Raw genomic sequence first — 17,441 nt, 5'->3', positions numbered from 1 at the left:
ATTGTAATACCTGGATGCTGTAAAGATTCTTTTCTCCTCACTATCCCTCATCTGATTCACCTCGTTTCCTTTTCTCACCTTTGATTGGCTTTGGAGTTTGCCCTTAATTGCATTCACCTGTCACATGTTATACAAGGACTGCACTCACTTACAGCTCACTCTTTTCACTCCCACATGGGGCGGCAGCTGAGTTAGCAGTCCATGTGTGTCCTTTAAGTTGAGTTACTACTGATTCATTTCAATAAACCAAGATACAGCAACAGATGACTGTTCATTCACATTCTGACCGGATGAGCCCCCAATGATAACAACCTCAAAATTCCTTTAAAACCTCCTCGTTAACACTGGACACTGAGGAAATTTGACTCATCTCGTTGGCAGCTTAAAAAAAAAAATAAAAAAAATCCATCACAACTAGAAAATTCCAAGATGATTTGTGATTTGAATGCCTTTATTAAAAACCAAACCAAAACTGACTTTATGCTGTATAAAGCAATTCTTCTGGCTCCTGACTGAATTCTGTGGAGGCGTGCCATCTCACACTGGTGTCTCGGTAAAAACAGAGATACATTTATTTCTCTCAGTTACACAGAAAAAAAAAAAAAAAAGCAGACGGTGGATACATGTTTGACCACTTTTTATTGCACGATTCAGCTGACGTGAGATCCTGCACAAAAGTGTTTCAGCACTGCATCAAGGGGAGGAAGAAAAGAAAAGAAAAAAAAAAAAAAAGGACACAAACTTGTATATTTACAATAAATGCATCACTATTACCACTTATACATTATGTACATATTAGTCTGGTTTACTATGACAGTAGTTACAGAATGAAACCCCTACACGCATTACACTTCAGCTCTACAGGAAATTACAGTGCTTTCAAAATAAAATAAAAAAAAGAAAAAAGGAACTGGTTGGACTACATTCACTCAACAGAACAATAAATCAAGGTTAGGATGAAGATCATTAACATAGGAAGTCAAAAATACTCATACAAGTATCGCTGAACATTTGGACACGTCCCAGTCACATACCCTGGGGGAAAACTTTACAAAAAAAAAAAGTGCAGTTATTAAAAAAAACAAAAACAAGAGAACAGCCTCCTGATGGATGTATACAAGTAAAATCTGCTTCCGAGTCTTTTTCTTTTTAAGAGATTTAAAAAAAAAAGAAAGAAAAAAGTTGCTGAAACAAGCGACCTGTTTGGAAGAGAGAATTTAAACAGTCGGACAAATGTGAAGTTAAAGGCACAAGCAAACGTCTGCAGCCTCGTGACCGACTCAGAGAGCAGCAGCAGCAGCGATACCTAAAATATGTCAAATCCGCTCAGGAAGCATAATCAGCACTTTTCAGGCAAAAACTGGCAAAAGTGTGAAGGTGTCACATGATTACAGCAACCTGATTGTGCTCTTCCCTCCCCAAGTGTGTGTGCGTTTCAGAAGCAGTGGTTTCAGAGCTCTATATTGTCAGACTTGGCTCAGCTCAGCACTTTAAATAAAAGAAAATCATTACATACATGAAGATACACCTGTGGGAACGCCGTTTTAACACCTTCAGGGGAAAAAAATAAAAATTGGGTGGGTGGGGTGAGGGTGTTGGTGGCTTGGCTGATGCAGAAGGTAAATACAGACTCCCCCCTGCACAAATATCAGGACTAGCTTTTAGGCGTTCTAGTGAAATGCTGCACAAACAGAAGCACTGAGCTCCCTCACTCTGTGACCTCAGCAAACGCTGGCAGTCGTCAGCCAATGACAGCGACTCATCACGTCTCCTATTGGAACATCAAATTTTTGAAAAACCCCTCAGTATGGGACTAGGGGGACATGGTGGCCATCCTTACACCGTCTGCAGGGTGAGGTTATGGAACTTGCATCAGCCAAACACAGGCAAAGTATTTTAGCAGTTTTATGCTCAGCCAAGTGTCTGACACGTCGCCCTCAGGGCTCATCGTTAAATGCGACAAAATACACGTCAAATATTAAGATCCATTACGTTAGCCAGTGTGCCGTCGTCTGCCAGTGTGTGAGTGTTAAACAATAACCGGACTGCAGTTCTGAGACAAAAACCTCCTGAGGATTGAAAGAGAGAAAGAAAGAAAAAGTTTCTTTTTTTTAAATCTCAGATTGACGTCGATAAAAAGCCCGACTTTCAGACAGCATTATTATATCTCTAGCCTAAAATCTGCTCAGATTTCAGACGCTACAGTGGATATTTAAAAAAAGAGAGAGAGAGAGAGAGAGAGCACCTTAAGGACTCTGAACTGACCCGAAAAGTCACCGTCATTCCTTCAAGAATGTGGCTCATCATCGAACAGAGAGTATTTAAGACCTGGAAATCCTCCAAGTAGTGTTTTTGTTGTTTTTTTAAAAGTCACAGGGCAGTTTTCAGACTGCTCTCGTTTTTAATACCTTTTGTAATCCCTCGTTTACTGGACATGCTTCACACTGTTCAACATCTTTGTTTCACAAATAAACTCAAGTAAAAAAAATAATCATAAAATTATTTTAAAAAAAAGAAAAAGGTTCAACTGAGCTAAAACAAAAACAACAGCACACGTCTACAGTTACAGGTCATCTATGGCTACAAAAACAAAAGAGGTCATCTGACGCCTATCCATAGTGTCTTGGTGTTCCATATTACATCTGGCATATATATATACTATATATAAAAATAAAAACAATCCATTTGGCAACCTGTGTGATGTCTTACACTACTCCAGTAATTATACTTTTGGTCTTCGATATACACATATAGATATAAGCTATAAAACTCTGCTGTTCAAGATAATCCGTGTTGAGTGAGAGGAGGGGGCCCGACTGAGGTTCAAGTTAGACGGTGACACTGGCACGCTGTTTCAGCCCTGGCTGGATCAGTGTTAATGCAGACGCCAGCTCATTTCTTCTGTTATATACGAGGAAAAACAAACCAACAAGCTGACAGTAAGAGAAGAGGCTGTTTGGTTTCTGGAGGAATGAGTGTCTGGACCTGTGCTTGATCTGCTGATTTGTGCTTCACCACAGATGGTTTGCCTCAGGCGTGACGGGGGGAGAGGGAAAAAAACCAAGAGAAAAAAAAAGCCTGAAAATTTCAAAGGTAAAAAACAAAAAGACTCTTGAGCGATGAGCCATTGCTGAGCATGTGAGAGATCAGCGGCTTTCCCTGATAACAAAGATGTTCAGTGCCTTGGTTCCTGTGAAAACACTATATGCGGATGGGGAAGAAGGGGGCCCGAGTCTGGTTTGGTGTTTTTGGCTCTGTGAAAGGTCACTTCAGGTGTCTGCGGCTTTTCTCTTGGAGCCCTTTGTTTTGCCCTCTGCTCCCTCCGCCTTCTTGGAGCTTTTAGAGGAACGACTGGCGGCGGCCGTTTTCGTCTCCGAGTCGATATCCTGGGCGTGGCTGTCGCCTCCCTCCAGCTCTTCGTGCTCCATACAGCACAGCTGTCCTGTGGGGGGCCAGGGACGCAGCGCCCCCTCCTGGTGAGCCTTGCAGAACGAGTTGGGGCAGAGTTGGCAGAAGGCTTCAGAGTTTTTCCCACAGACGTCACAGTGATGCCAGGGGCAGTCCCAGCGGCCTGTAGAGAGCCACGACACTTTCACTAGAGCTCAGTCAGTTACAGCTCATCAAAGAACAGCCTCATGGTGCCCATGTGGGGCCTAAACATTGTGAGAGGTATCAATTTTGATAATAAAAACTAATTTTTTTACACATTATTGTAAAAACAGCTAAAAACAAATGGAAAAAGAAGGATTAAAGAAATAGGCAGCTGAAGCCCATTTCTCCTTTCATGCTGGAAGCAGTACAGCTCTATCTCCATCTCCACTGCAAACTTGGTGATTAGTCACCAGGTGCAGCAACTTTTCTGGGGGTAAACAGACTCCCTCCTCTCTGAAAGCCTGGCTTTGACTCATTTAGTTCAGACTCGTTTGATTGGAGTAAAATAAAATACAGACTAAATAAGTGAAGTCTGCTTACTGCCATGTAATTTGTGAGTAATAATAACAGGAAGTTAACATAGCATAAACAGATGCATTCAGACTGTCTGTGGAGTCTTACCGAACGGTCTCTTGGTGAGGTTCAGGCAGGACAGGTGATAAGCTTTGGTGCAGGTCTTCTTGTCACAGAGCACCAGCTGTCCTCCGTCTCCACAGCGGAAACACTCGTCCTCAGATTTTTTCTTTCCCTCAGATTTCCTCTTTTTATACTTTCTCTTCAACCTCTTTCCTTTTGGCTCAGCTGTTTGGCCATTTGAGTTCTACAGAGGAAATGCAGAGGTGAGCAAACTTATGGACCTTCACCAAAGCAGTTCAGTGCTCCTCAATCGATTTGTACTGAATTTGTTTGGATTTGGAAACTCACCTTCGGTCGGTCACCAAGAAATCCGCTGCAGTTGGGCGCGCCGCAGTGGCACACGGTCTTCTCGTTGCCGAGACAATCCAGGTTATAGTTAAAAGTCAACTCAGTGCCTGTGATAGAGAAAAAAACCAAAACCAAAACAGATTAAAGAATACACTATAAGAGCATATTTATTGCTTAAATGTAAGACTAAACTTGCAGTCAAATGTCTCTCACCTGCTGGGATGTCGCAGACGGCGAACAGCCCCACACGTGTGTCACCATTCACCGTCCACTTCTGTGTCTCACAGTTGGGCTGACAGCTGTGGTTCATGAAGCGAGAGTAGTTTCCTTTCGGGCCAGCGTCGATGATTCGGTCCTTACCGTCACAAACAGAGGGCCACAGTCAGTCATTTGCAGCATCTTAGCAGTTTATAACTAATGCACATCCACAACCCAGCTACACTTTGATTTCCCACTTAACAAATTTTGCAGTCGAGTTGCATTTGTAGTATTGACTACTGTAATGTTACAGCTGTCTGTCATGCAACATTCCCAATGCAATACCAATCTGTTAATCTAGCTCCCCGTGGAAATGGCACCGCTACAGAGAAGTCGGCACCCTAACACTGTGAGGAGCGCAAACAGCCCACCCGCAGGGCGTGCTGGGCTTTCTCGATAAGCGGTCGGTACCAACCTTGTCGATGGTGAGCATGTAGAAGTCGGTTATGTTGTTTTCATGAGCGTATTTGATTCTCGCCCTGCACTCCTCCTCGTCGATCAGCTCTCCAATGTACTCATTCACAAACTCACCCTGTTCGAGAAATGATCAGAAACCAATCAGACCAGAAACCAGAGATATCGTGTTACTTGTATACTCCGGCCGGGTCTGCAGAGCTACGGCATGAGTATTTTTGGGCAGTGATCAATGTCATGATGAATACAGGCCCTGAGCTTTCACGGGCAGCATCTTTAAGCAGTTTTAATGAAATGGACAAATACGATACTTCAAGCGAGAACACGTCAATGCAAGAAAGCTTCTCACCTTCTTGATGTCGCGCAGGCAGATCAGGCCCCAACCTTTGCCGGGAGTCTTGATAATCTTGGTCTCTGGATACAGACGTTTGGTGAAGTCCTGGTTACAGCAGCGCTCCCCACTGGGACACACCTGAGGGTGGCACTCGTATTGCAGCATGCGGTTCAAGCACTCCGACTCAAACCCACACGGCCGCTCGCCAGATGGCTTGCAGTTACATTTGGGGATCTCAGAAATGTCTGCAGTGTACACCTGAACCTTGCCGACAGGTTTGTTGACCTAAAAGGGGGGGATTAAAAAAACATTTGGTGAAAATGTGAAAGAACATGCTTTATACCTCATTATGGAAAGGAAAAGCAAAGTTCATCATTCACAAGATACAGCACACCTTACACACAGGTGCATTTAAGCTACATCAATTCATAAGCAGCCATTCTTTTTGTTTTTAAATGGGGAATTTTTCTGCTTTTATTTTGAAAAATCTCTAACAACATGAAAATGTAAAACTGACACCAATCAGCAGTCTACAAACAAAATCAAACGCAGCAAGACAAACATTTGAATTTTCCTCGTCCACATGAAAACAAACTGTTTATGAAAATCCTAAAATTCCATTCATGTAACTCTGTACTTGTGGACAGGTGCTTAGACATAACAAAGACATTTCACACCTTGATAAATTTATATGGGGGAGGTTTACGGCTGTTCTCCTGCGCTTCCTTAGCCTCTCGCTTTATCTTTATCTCCTTAAATCGAGTTTCGGCCTCCAGCAGAGCTGAGGAAGACAAAACAGAACAGAGTATGAGCACATCTAGCTAAAAATACACGTTGTGTTTTTTGTAATTATGACAGCATCTGTTACATTATAAAAATAAAGACAAGGTCAACTAGACATGAAAGCTATTTTCTGGATTTTTGTAAAGCATTAAAACTACAGCAAAACCTGAAGAAGTTATTGTGGAAGCTGCAGCTTTTGGCAAAAACCCACCATTTAATTACTTCTGTTAACACAAAGCTTGAAAAGAGAAGCATTTTTATAATGATGTGTGGCTTGAAACCAAATCTGATTGGTATCATCGCCTTTAAGTTTTTTTTAAAACTGAGTAATTACTTAATTAGGGAAAAAGTTTAAAGCATGCAGACAGTAGAGGAGATCTTCACCATTCTTGAAGACTTTGCCAATTCCATTCCTCTGATGTTTGCTTCCCCTGTCGCCTTCCATGTAGGGAAATACTCTGCCCTGGTGAGTCCAGAAGTAATCTTTGGAGCCAAAGAAGAAGACTGGGAACTCTCCGATCTCGTGTCGAAGATGCTGGATGTTGGTGGGAATGTTTCTTGGGTGGTGGATCTCTGCTGGCCACCATCTCAGGAGGACGAGAGAAAGATAGAAACAACAAATGTATAACTTACTGATTTAGCTCAAAGATATGGAAGGTAAAAAGATACCCTTGCATCCAGTTCCCTTACCGGTATGTTCCCAGTTTGACCCAGATGATGTCCCTGTACTTGGGTTTCTTTCCGGCTCGGCAGTCGTTGCAGAACCAGCTCCCATCCGGCATAGCGATATTCAGGCAGTCAGGGTGAAAAGCTGCCGGGCAGGACTCACAGCACAACAGCTGCCCCCCTGCAACACAAGGACAACTTTAGATGGGGGACCGGTACTTTAGATGCTTACTTACAAATTCAATTAAATTTTATTTATGTACTGCCAGTTCACAGCGGTGGCCTAAAGGTGCAATACATTGTAGGATGACAAGCCTAACCTTACTGCAGCAGATTTAAAGGATGGTTTAGAGTCACCTGATCAAAAAGGAAAGTCTGAATCCTAAAAGTTGAGAAGGTTTCTGTCCCCTGAATCCAAACTGGGAGCTGGTTCCACAGAAGAGGGAACCAGAGCTGAAGGCTGCGCCCCCCCATTCTAGTTTTAAATTATTCAAGACCTTTTACGTGAGGTGAAGGAGCCAATTTAACAAGGAGCCAATGAAGAGAAGCCAGCTCTTGCTTTCTAGTCCCGTCAGTACTCTCGCTGCAGCATTTTGAACTGAAGTCGTTTTTCACCATCGCTTTGAGAAAGCATGTTTCCAATTCTAGAGATACTGCACAAATACATTTCCCACATATCTGTTTAATGAGCATGAGGAAGGACACATCCTGACCAACAATTATTTCAAGACTCCTCACAGTGTTACTGCAGGCTTAAGTGATTAAGTATCTGGTTAGACAAGGTAACTCTCAAGATTTTTAAGGCTGGGTACAAATAACCCGTTTTATCTGAATTTAGAAGCAGTAAAGTAGAAATCATACAGGTCTTTAACACATGCCTGTCACTCAGAAGCAACATGCTGTAAAGAAAATCTCAAAGTATAATCTGTACTGTGCTGATTTATTAAAAAAAAGCACATTAAAACAAATGTTTAGCTTGACTCTCAGCTAAAGAAAGCTCCTACGTACACACTTGTCAATATAGAGCCTAAAACAGAACATATAGCTTCATTTCTGTTTGGGTTGTGAAACTGAGATATGTGAAAAGAGCTAGTGAGCTCACTGTGAGGCATTTCTGCAGGATACAATATTGTAGCTAATAAAGACAAACTTTCTCTCTCTGTTTCAGTCCGTTCATCTCACACACTCCCACACAACAACACGTCAAAACTGGCTGTGGGAAAGGGAAGGGGGGGGAAAAAAAAACAAAAAAAAACAAAAAAAAAAAAAAACCTTGAGCTGCTGCAGTTCAACATTTTCTGATTTTACAGTAATAGCAGCCTGGGATTAATGGCTCCACATTTGACCTCCATCATTAAGTGCTTTAACTTTAAGAGAGAAGGTCTGTTTGGACTGTGGTCAGGTGTTTAGAAAACAAAAAACAAAACCCAAAAAAACAAAAGAAGCCAGCCACTATACGCATAACATTAAAGACACAGAGGAAAAAAAGAAACTGAAGGCATACCACAGAGTTTTCGAGTAGTAAAGGAGAAGCAGTTTACCGTGTATAGAAGGTTTAGTGAGCTATAAATATGTCATTCAGTACTGAAAAGCAGCTTTATGTAAAACTGACTAGTACAAAGTTTAATTTTAACTGCATACAAGTCTCTTAAAACCAATCAGTCTGGAGCTTTTAGTAATGGCCCTGTGTGAAGAGGTGAGCAGCTGCTGCGAACCTTTGGAGCAGACGAAGCACCAGCTGACATTGACATGACTGTGGTGGCTGTAGCCCTTCTTGGCGTTGAAGTGGTTGGTGCAGATGATGGCAGTGTTGGTGATCATCTCACTTCCTGCAGCCACACACTGATCGCCAATGTGGTACGCTACTGGGCATCGAAGGCATCGCATCAACCTGCCTGCAGCGCAAAGAGCGGGACCAGGTTACACAAACATACGGCTAAGTCAGTAAACTCAGTGACCCAAAGCGCCAGAAGGGCACAAACGAAACCCTGAATGGATACCTTTGTAAACACGGACAAGGACTCTACTGATAACTGATGACCTCAAACATAAGTGGCAGGTATTCACTTACTTGTTTGTTCCTGTGAAAGGTTAGTCATAAACCTTTTTACATGAAACTGCAATTTTAAATATAGTGTTAACTGTTACAAACTGGAGATAACTGGGTTTCTACAAATAAGCAAGGCAAAGTCTTACATTTAAGACTTTTTCTTAATGACACTGTTATAACACTTTAATTCAATGTAAGACCAAACCTGCAACAGAAATCAATCAATTGTACTAATATCAACTTTCCAAGTAACACAGTGATACTAGTTAATTAACTGGTATGAGGTTTAGAATCAAGAAAACCAACAATTTATATCTACCTTCAAGTGCAAATTTTACAAATACACCAAGCTCTGCCTCCATGAGCTAAAATGTCCTGATGAGAGCCTACCTTTGTTGGACTTGTGCTTTGTGCGGCAGCCGTAGTGGCAGCTCAGGCAGGTGTGTAGCGGGCACCGGAAGCCCTTGTTGTCAAACACCGTGAGGGTGTTGAGGCGGACACACGCTTCGTGGTAAAATTTGCCGCAGTGTGGGACGTGGCAGCGGCGGACCTCACCCTCCAACTTCTTACAAATGAAACACGAGTGAATTCCTAAAGAGAAGAAACAGAAGAAAGAATCGGCAACGGGAACAGAATTATGGTGTTACCATAAACAGTCTCCTTCTGCTCCACTATTAACGCCGCCTCTGTTCATCTCACCTGTGCTACACTCCTGACACAACAGCTTGTCGTCAGGATTGAGAGTCTGACCGAGACAGTGGAGGTGGAACATCCCGCAGCACTGACCCTCACAGGGCACCAGGTCCTCACCAGCCTGCTCACACATCTAATGGAAAAACACATGCAGACAGATTTAAACTAAAGCTAAAGAGTGAACTGAGTGAGCTTTAATACCGACTCATTTCAAAACAAACAGCAGACGTACCTGACAGACAAACTCTTTTTTGCGTTCACCCTTCTTTGTCCCGTCTAAGCTGTCACTCGGAGATTCAGGGCGTCCTTCACTCCCAGAACCCTGCAGCAAACAACGTGTGATGAACTCTGAATAAGACAATGCCAGTTAGCTACAGTTGTACCATTCATACTGAAGCCTCTAAATTTGCTTCTCATCTGAATAACGAGCTAAACTAATTGACAACATGGCTGACCGCTCTATAAAGAGTAAAGACAAAAAGAAACGTCAATCATGAAAACAACTTGAATTACTGGAGAAACCTTTTCACATTAGTACCACCAGCTGTTACATCCCCTCACCTCGGGATCAGGACACGGGGAGGAACGCCTCTTCTTTGCCTTGGAGGGTGTGGCCTGATTCGTTCCATCCTGTTTCCTTTTTCTCTTGCGCTTTGGTTTCTCTGCCTCTTGGTCATCTGTGTACCATCAAAATATCTGGACTGTAACTTTAATATATTCCAAGACTCAAAGCAGCTAAGATGCCACAAATCCACAAAGATGTGAATTTAAAATAGCAGTCAAACAAATATAGAGTAATCTAATTTTTTATTTTTATTTTTTTTTTTACCAGTCAGGGGACTTTTTGACTTATTCAGATGTTTCCTGGGTTCTTTTGCATCCTTTACGTCAGTTTTCTTTGTCCACCTTCTCCGCTTTTTCACTGGTCCTTCTGAAGTCAAAGTCTGGAAAAGTAAACGTTTGCTCAGTATGTTGTTTATCACAAAGCACTTAATGTCCATGTTAGATACAAAACATGTTGCGTTTTCAGCATTCAAACATGCCAAGTGAATAATTCAGTTTCACCAGGGAAAAGTTTCTTCTGAACAAAGTGTTAAAAAATTCTTAGACTTGTGACTGACAAAGAAACTCACCTGTTTTTGAGTATCTTTGCTTGGTTTGGATCTCTTTTTAGACTGTTGATCCTTGTCTGCCACAGCATCTGTTAACAGCCTTTTCTTCTTCTTTTGCTCCTTTTTCACTAAAAAGAAAATGAATGTCATTCATTTTCATTTTGTATTTTTTTTTGTAAAATTTTGTAAAATGAGTCATTGGTTGGCTTCCTTCCAATGACTCATTTTACATTTTATTAATTTAAAATGAATATAGGAATAATACGGAAGCTGCCTTGACCTTTGCTACATGCACAACTGTTGTGGTCATTTTAGCGCTAGCATACTTTCAGTCCCTGTAACATCAGTGGCTCCTGCTAAAAACTCTGCAGCATTTTTAAGCTTCAGCCTCCTGATGATAAACGGGTTGCCATAAACCAGCCACACTCCACAGCTTTGGTAATTATACACCAGCTAAGGTCAAATTCGGCCAAAACTCAATTAGTGGCTAGCATCGATCTGCTGAGAGGTCTTCAACTTTCAACCAACCTGGAACTGAAACTGGAAGTGAGGCCACTTCTGAAACATCATTTGTTGATGAGACCTCCTTTGTTTTCCCCTTCTTCACGGGCTCAGAAGTGTTGTCCGCTGCAGACGTTTTCTTTCTCCTCGCTGTCTTAGTGGGAGAATGACCCTGTTTGGATATTCTCTTTTTCTTCTGAGGTACAACTGGTTTACCTTGTTTACCTGATACAGACTTTGAGGAATTCTGCAAAAAACAAAAAATGTTGTTTAATGTATGTAATGATGCTATGCAATTTGCCAGACTTAAAGCATGATTACAGTATTACACATCTTAAGAACATGCGCTAAAATGGCATTTCTAAGAACACACAGTTAAAATGCTGACTAATCACAGATCAACACAGCTCTCTGTTTTAGGTTTCAACAATCTGATGATTCAGGTTTATCATTTCTGTTACACCAGCATAAAAATCGAGCTTTTGTATTGTTTGTGGAACAAATTGTGACAGAGTGGCAGTACCCACCGGTTGGAGGGGGAGATCTGGGCTAAGCCTATTCTCTGCTTTCTGGTTCAGCTTGTTGGTTTGTTCCGGCTTTAACTTCTCCAAGATGTGGAGGTTCAGATGAGGCCCGTCGTCGTCATACAGAAATCCAAAGTTGGCCATGCGAGCATCCAGGGACATGTCGAGTGCCTCCTTGGCCTGAATGATGCCCATGTTCCACTGAGTCTGGAGTTTACGCGGCACAGAGGGAGTCGTCTGTGGGACAGGTAGAGGAATGAGCTAGGTTATGTGCCAAGTTACAGGTGACACATTACAGCAGTGATATTCAACTTTACAACTCTGAGTAGAAAAAAAAAATCCTAAAAAAAAAGAAAAAAAAAAGCCTCTTATGAGATGCAGACATAATTTCTTTGTTAGCATTTTGTTTGTGAGAAAAGAGCTCTAAGTGGAATTAAGACTGGTTTTGTAATGAAGTGATATTAAGGTAAAAGATTTTCTAAACCCCAAGACTGAACAAAGTGAAACTAACAAAACAGTTTGAGGAAATTCAGTGTTTCAAAATTGCGTCCAAGTAACATGTTTCTTATAACGGCACACCACATTTGCTACACAGCCAACACACAGAGACGGCACATAGAGGGGAACCCCCCCCCCCCCCCCAAAAAAAACAGCAGACATACCTTTTTATGGTTGATACGGGAGGCCGGCTGTTTGTTGCTCCGACTAAGCTCTTGGTATTGATCCTCACCAGTGAAAGACACCATGTTCTTCTCAAAAATGTAGCCTCTCTCTGGGGCATCTCCAAAATACTGCACGTGGTAAAGGAGGCCTGACCTCCCATTGGCTGTTGAAAACAAACAAAATAAATGGACAAATCAATAAAACCATAAATCAATTTTCCAAGACATGTTAAAATCGTGCAGGTGCCCGTGAGTTTCTCACTTTTCTGTTTCTGTTTAAAGTGATTGTTCAGTTCTGGGTCTGTGGTCACCATGCAGGGCCACCAGGGGTATCCTGACACCTTTGTCCAAACCAGATCCCCAACGGAGAAGCGGCTCACCACAGGAGCCTCTTCCTTTACTTCCTCTTTCAACTCTGACCTGTTCTCAGGCTGCACAAGAGAAAGAAAGACAGTTACTCAATAAATACAAACACATTAATTTCTTTGTAAGAAATGATTATTTTCCCAACACATCATTATTAGCTGAAAATGTCCTACTTTTAATGTAAAACAGTCCTGTTAAATTAACTGTACCATCTCTCAGCATATTGCAGTATACTACACTGTACAAAGGGGTTAAGTAGAGCTTAAAAAGGTAAGAATAAAAGTAAAACCTCATCAGTCTCTTCGGTTCCCTCCACAATGTTTGTGTGGCCAGGAGGCTCCACTGGGATGTCAGAGGGATTTAAGTTTGTTTGAGGATTTGGTTTGACAGTTCGCCCCCTCCTTTTCTTCATATCCTGCCTCTCATCGGTTCCAGATATAGTACCTTCAGCGGCTGTGGCCAAACTGGTCCCATTGGCACAACATGGCTCAAATAACGGCTGCGTGACCACTTGGGGTATCGTTACTGTTAGTTCAGCTTCAGTGTGAGGAGTACAGTTGTGCTGATGGGTGCCATTTGTGGCAGGCGCTTCGGCACCTTTGAACATAGGTGGCTCAGGGGTACAAAGCTCGGGTAGCGAGTCCTGGTCACCGTTGAGCATGCGGGAGGTGAGGTCTTTGAGCCTGTCGTGACTGTGGTTGTTATGGCCAGCCATCTTCTGAAGAACGCTGTCTTGTAGTGTGGCAGCCAGCTGTGCAGCAGCTTTGTCCATTAGCATAGCCGGGTCACTACTCATATCCCCTCGACCTTTCCGTACACTGAGGGACTCCGGTGGCTGCTTCATGCTGATCGGATTGGCTGGTTCGGGCATTGAAGGCAGGGAGCTACCTTTGCTATCCATCACTTCTAACCCCCTCCAGGGTCACTGAGCTACAAGGGAACAAGTGACACATAAAAACGTCTTATTCCACAGGTTCAATCAGAAAACAATATTATCCAGTATTTGTGTGTGTGTATGCTTCTGATTCCTTCAATTTGCTAAACTGCATTCTGAGACATGACTCCAATAAGCATAACGTTACACATTTTACAAAATGGCACTCACTTGCTCCAGCGAGCTTGAATAGAAAGCTGGGAGGGGACACAGAATACTGCACCTGTCACGAAATGTTCTAGCCTTGTAGTTTCGGATGCTTTTACAAGAAAGTAGAGCGACTCGATTGACCAGAAGTCTGAAGCAGCAATAACTGTGTTTAATGAAACGATATCTATATATTTATCTATCCATCCTCCAGACCAATCACAACTAATGAGAGTGAGGTCAGTTCAAGCCTATCCTTGATTATAGCCATGCATGCGAACGAAACCCACTTGGCGGCATGAAAACCCTCTTACCGCGATAATTTTAAGTTGGCTTTCTCCTGGAAAATGACTCGCTAGCTGCTAGCTGCTAGCTGCAGACTGTGGCAAGTAGTATGGAGAATCAGCCTGCAGGCTCCACCGCATGCAGCGAATGTCCAATGAGCGGATGGCTGGCTGTGCCGCGTAACGACCGCATTACCGGCTAGAAAAGCCGCGGAAATGGAAGCAGCTGACATACAGAGCAATGCAACTGGGAGTGCGAATAATTGCTGGAATTTAATCCATACCACCCTTTGTACAAAGCTAAATCATATTGTCTATTGCCCTACACTGTGACAGTAATGTGCTCGTTCGTTGCAATGTAACTGCAGGACGACTGAAGCTGCCTTATTAATGTTAACGTTAACGCAAGCGGTTTTAACGAGCGCTCCGTCTGTACGTTAAACATTAGCGTTACGTTAAAGTGTTCCGCCGGCGAGCGTAGGCTACCTACTTTGCCAAGCGGACTTCTCTATAATGTCATGCAAGAAAGAGGCCGTGGCTATTTCCTGAAGCGGAAGCCACGATGAGGGAATCTCATGGATCACATCCATGGACAGGCGGTCAAGCATTTTCATACAGCGTACAACCGCATCTCTGTCATCACTACAGTCAGCCATTACACCGGATTCCAGCAAATAGACAAAGCCGCCATCAAGACGCTTAAGACATCAGCCTACTTGCTATCCGATTAAACCAAATAGGCAAATACCTACGTGGCGGCATAGTTGCACATTGGCGGTAACTCATTTAAAATGTTCTGCTTTTGTTTCACTTCTAAATTTATTTTGCAGGCGCCATGACAGCTTGTTTCAAAAAGCTAACAGTGCTAGCCAAAGCTAGCCCCAGTGTACCATTGAAGCCAAGTCAAACTGCACATTTAACGTTAGCATAGATGGCTAACTAGCAAGTCATCTCTTGCTAAAATGGATGGTCGCCCCGGATAACTGCACTAGCAAAAACGCAACCAGCCTCATATTCCCGGATTGACAATAACATGAAAGACAGCATCTTTCTAGTTACCTGCTGAATCTCCTCTCGGTGGTTAAAGGGAAAAAATACCCGTATTCATCATGTAAAGCGAAGGATTTCATTCAAGTCGAATCAAAAGCTTGCGGGAAACTCAAACTCTCAGGCCAACCAGCGCGAAAAATACTAACTTCCGATTGGTCGGCTGCAGAGCGAGGATCCAACCGGTCCTTTCAAAAAAACAACCGTAGGAAGTAGCTGACCCCGGAGTCTCCCGTCTGTTTTTTTTTTAATGACATTTCACATTTCCCCGTCCCTTTTTATCTTTACAGCATATATTCAATATAAGTCTTTGTTTGCTTTATGAACAGTGGTGTAGTGTTCAACATTACAGCTAGTGTTTAATACTTAAATACAAATTTCAAAGATTTCCGTCGAAAATGTGCCAAATATGGACAAAAACATTGACAGTGACTGAAGTGCTCAAACTAATATGAGATGACTATACAGGCAAAACTTAGAATAGCAGGAAGGTGGCTATGATGGCTGTGAAATAACTGCACATTGTCTCACTGGACTCTAATCATAGGGGTGGCTTAAAATCGTCAAATGCTTCACGCTAATTGAGGTATATAGAGAATTTATTCTAAATATCAGCATTAGTTAGGTTGCTAAAAAAAAAGAGAGAAAGAATCAAAATCACAGAATTACAAGAAAAGTTGTGTGGGTCCTTTGTAAGGAGAAGAGTTGTTACAGCCACATCACTGTGATTCCGCTTAATGGGAAACTCTCCGCTCACATTCAGCTTTCGTCCAAATCCCTTATCAGTGCTTTATGATAACCAATACCAACACGGCAGAGCATTAAGCATAGGCCCGACGCTTACTTGCGCCTCATGCTGTAAATTCAGGCATATAAAATGCAGTACCAGCAGGGCGTGCTAAGGGGCGCGAAACATACAGTAATCTATTTAACAACAAGAACGGCCCTTCAAAATAAAACTATATATATATATTCGTCTCTGAGCTAAAGTCTTGGTCAGGATTAAGCTTTTTTAACATTTTACCACGAGGCGAACACAGATCAAGTGGGAGAAACCCATCATAACACTAGCATACAGGGCACTTTAATTACTTTAAAACAGAAGACAAATTCTCCCCTTCTGTCACTCAGCAGCAGCTGCAAAACTGTTAAGCAGCATTTAACGATACTCCACAAATTGAGGAATTCTAAAATATTTTTACTCAAATATTTAGCAACTAAATATGTAAAAATATGTATATATGTATCTGTTAGATTCCGTTTGCTCATACCAGTAAGCCACCTCTTCTTTTAATGTGCTACATGGCAATTGTCTACTGTTTTTATCAGCATACGCTATAGGTCCCATCGACCTATATAGAATAAGGTGCTGAGAAGAACATCATATTTGTCATTAACTTTTAAGTAGAGGCTGGTTTGGGGGATTTAAATGTCATCATCAGTGAAATTTTGTCCTGTCTCTCTTTGTTCAGCTTTTCTTTTTAGATGTCCTCCAAATACATATATAAAATGAATTGAGCAAGCGGTATGATGCAGACTTTTGTTCTGTTATAATTTTATATAAAATTAACTAACTGTAATAAAAAAAAAACTAAATTAAACTACCTCACGAAGGTCACTGGGTTATTTTGATCTGAACCAACTAGGGTAAACCCAAGAGGTGGACAGCATGCGGGTCACCGGGTTACTGACTCTCTGGCAGTCACAGACAATAGTGTAATTAAGTTCCCACTGACTGCTGAATAAACAAGCTTGCTTGACTAAAAAATGAATTGATGCCTAGCCGTGGTAATCTTTGAAATGTGGGAGAGTCTCCTACTATTTCATGTATGCCAACATAGTTACTGATTGTCTCCCCACCATCCCTTCCACCCCACCCTTTCTTTACCAGTACTGGCATCTCCTTACTTTACTTAAATATTTATGTAACTAAATACGTATAAATATGTCTATGTATTTATTTAATTTATTTACACATCCTAATATTCCCCTGTATATTCTTTTAATAACTAGTTTGCCTTATTTCGGAATGATGTACAGTCATGGCCTGTACATTTTCCTGCCAAAAAAAAGAATTAAAAAAAAAGACAAAGCTGTCATATCTGTGGTTCCTTATATATTTAGATTATATATAAACGCAAATTCATGCTACACGTCTTATAAAATTATATATATAATTATTCGCATTTGTGGTATTATAAAGCGGTCGGATACTACTTCGTCTCTCACTTCTACTCTGAAATGGAGGCTTTTATTTGATAAGGTCACCGGAAGGTGCTTTTTTTTTTTTATCGCTGCCGCACGGTTTGA

General features: G+C 41.9%; 1 protein-coding gene across 3 annotated transcripts; it reads right to left on the bottom strand.

Annotated features, from left to right (window-relative positions):
• Positions 1 to 433: 433 nt before the first annotated feature.
• nsd2 (nuclear receptor binding SET domain protein 2) lies at positions 434 to 15,289 on the bottom strand. Of its 3 annotated transcripts, none has more exons than XM_039603793.1 (22): positions 15,144 to 15,289; positions 13,009 to 13,649; positions 12,616 to 12,784; positions 12,354 to 12,517; positions 11,695 to 11,928; positions 11,195 to 11,414; positions 10,688 to 10,794; positions 10,384 to 10,498; positions 10,116 to 10,231; positions 9,787 to 9,876; positions 9,561 to 9,687; positions 9,252 to 9,452; positions 8,527 to 8,706; positions 6,836 to 6,992; positions 6,530 to 6,732; positions 6,040 to 6,143; positions 5,378 to 5,647; positions 5,030 to 5,146; positions 4,570 to 4,711; positions 4,357 to 4,463; positions 4,054 to 4,252; positions 434 to 3,571 (listed from the first exon to the last, which is right to left on the bottom strand). In XM_039603793.1, the coding sequence occupies exons 2-22, from the start codon at positions 13,618 to 13,620 to the stop codon at positions 3,270 to 3,272; spliced, it is 3,936 nt and encodes a 1,311-aa protein (XP_039459727.1). In that variant the 5' UTR covers positions 13,621 to 13,649; positions 15,144 to 15,289; the 3' UTR covers positions 434 to 3,269. The 3 variants fall into 3 exon arrangements, with proteins under 3 accessions (XP_039459727.1, XP_039459729.1, XP_039459728.1); XM_039603795.1 differs by lacking the exon at positions 15,144 to 15,289 and adding an exon at positions 14,115 to 14,228; XM_039603794.1 differs by lacking the exon at positions 15,144 to 15,289 and adding an exon at positions 13,825 to 14,058.
• Between the last annotated feature and the right edge of the window lie 2,152 nt (positions 15,290 to 17,441).

Source organism: Oreochromis aureus, linkage group 19, assembly GCF_013358895.1.
Source record: "Oreochromis aureus strain Israel breed Guangdong linkage group 19, ZZ_aureus, whole genome shotgun sequence".
In the NCBI taxonomy this organism is placed as follows: domain Eukaryota; kingdom Metazoa; phylum Chordata; class Actinopteri; order Cichliformes; family Cichlidae; genus Oreochromis; species Oreochromis aureus.
Note: the sequence above shows the minus strand (reverse complement) of the source record. Positions and strands in the feature narration are given on the sequence as shown.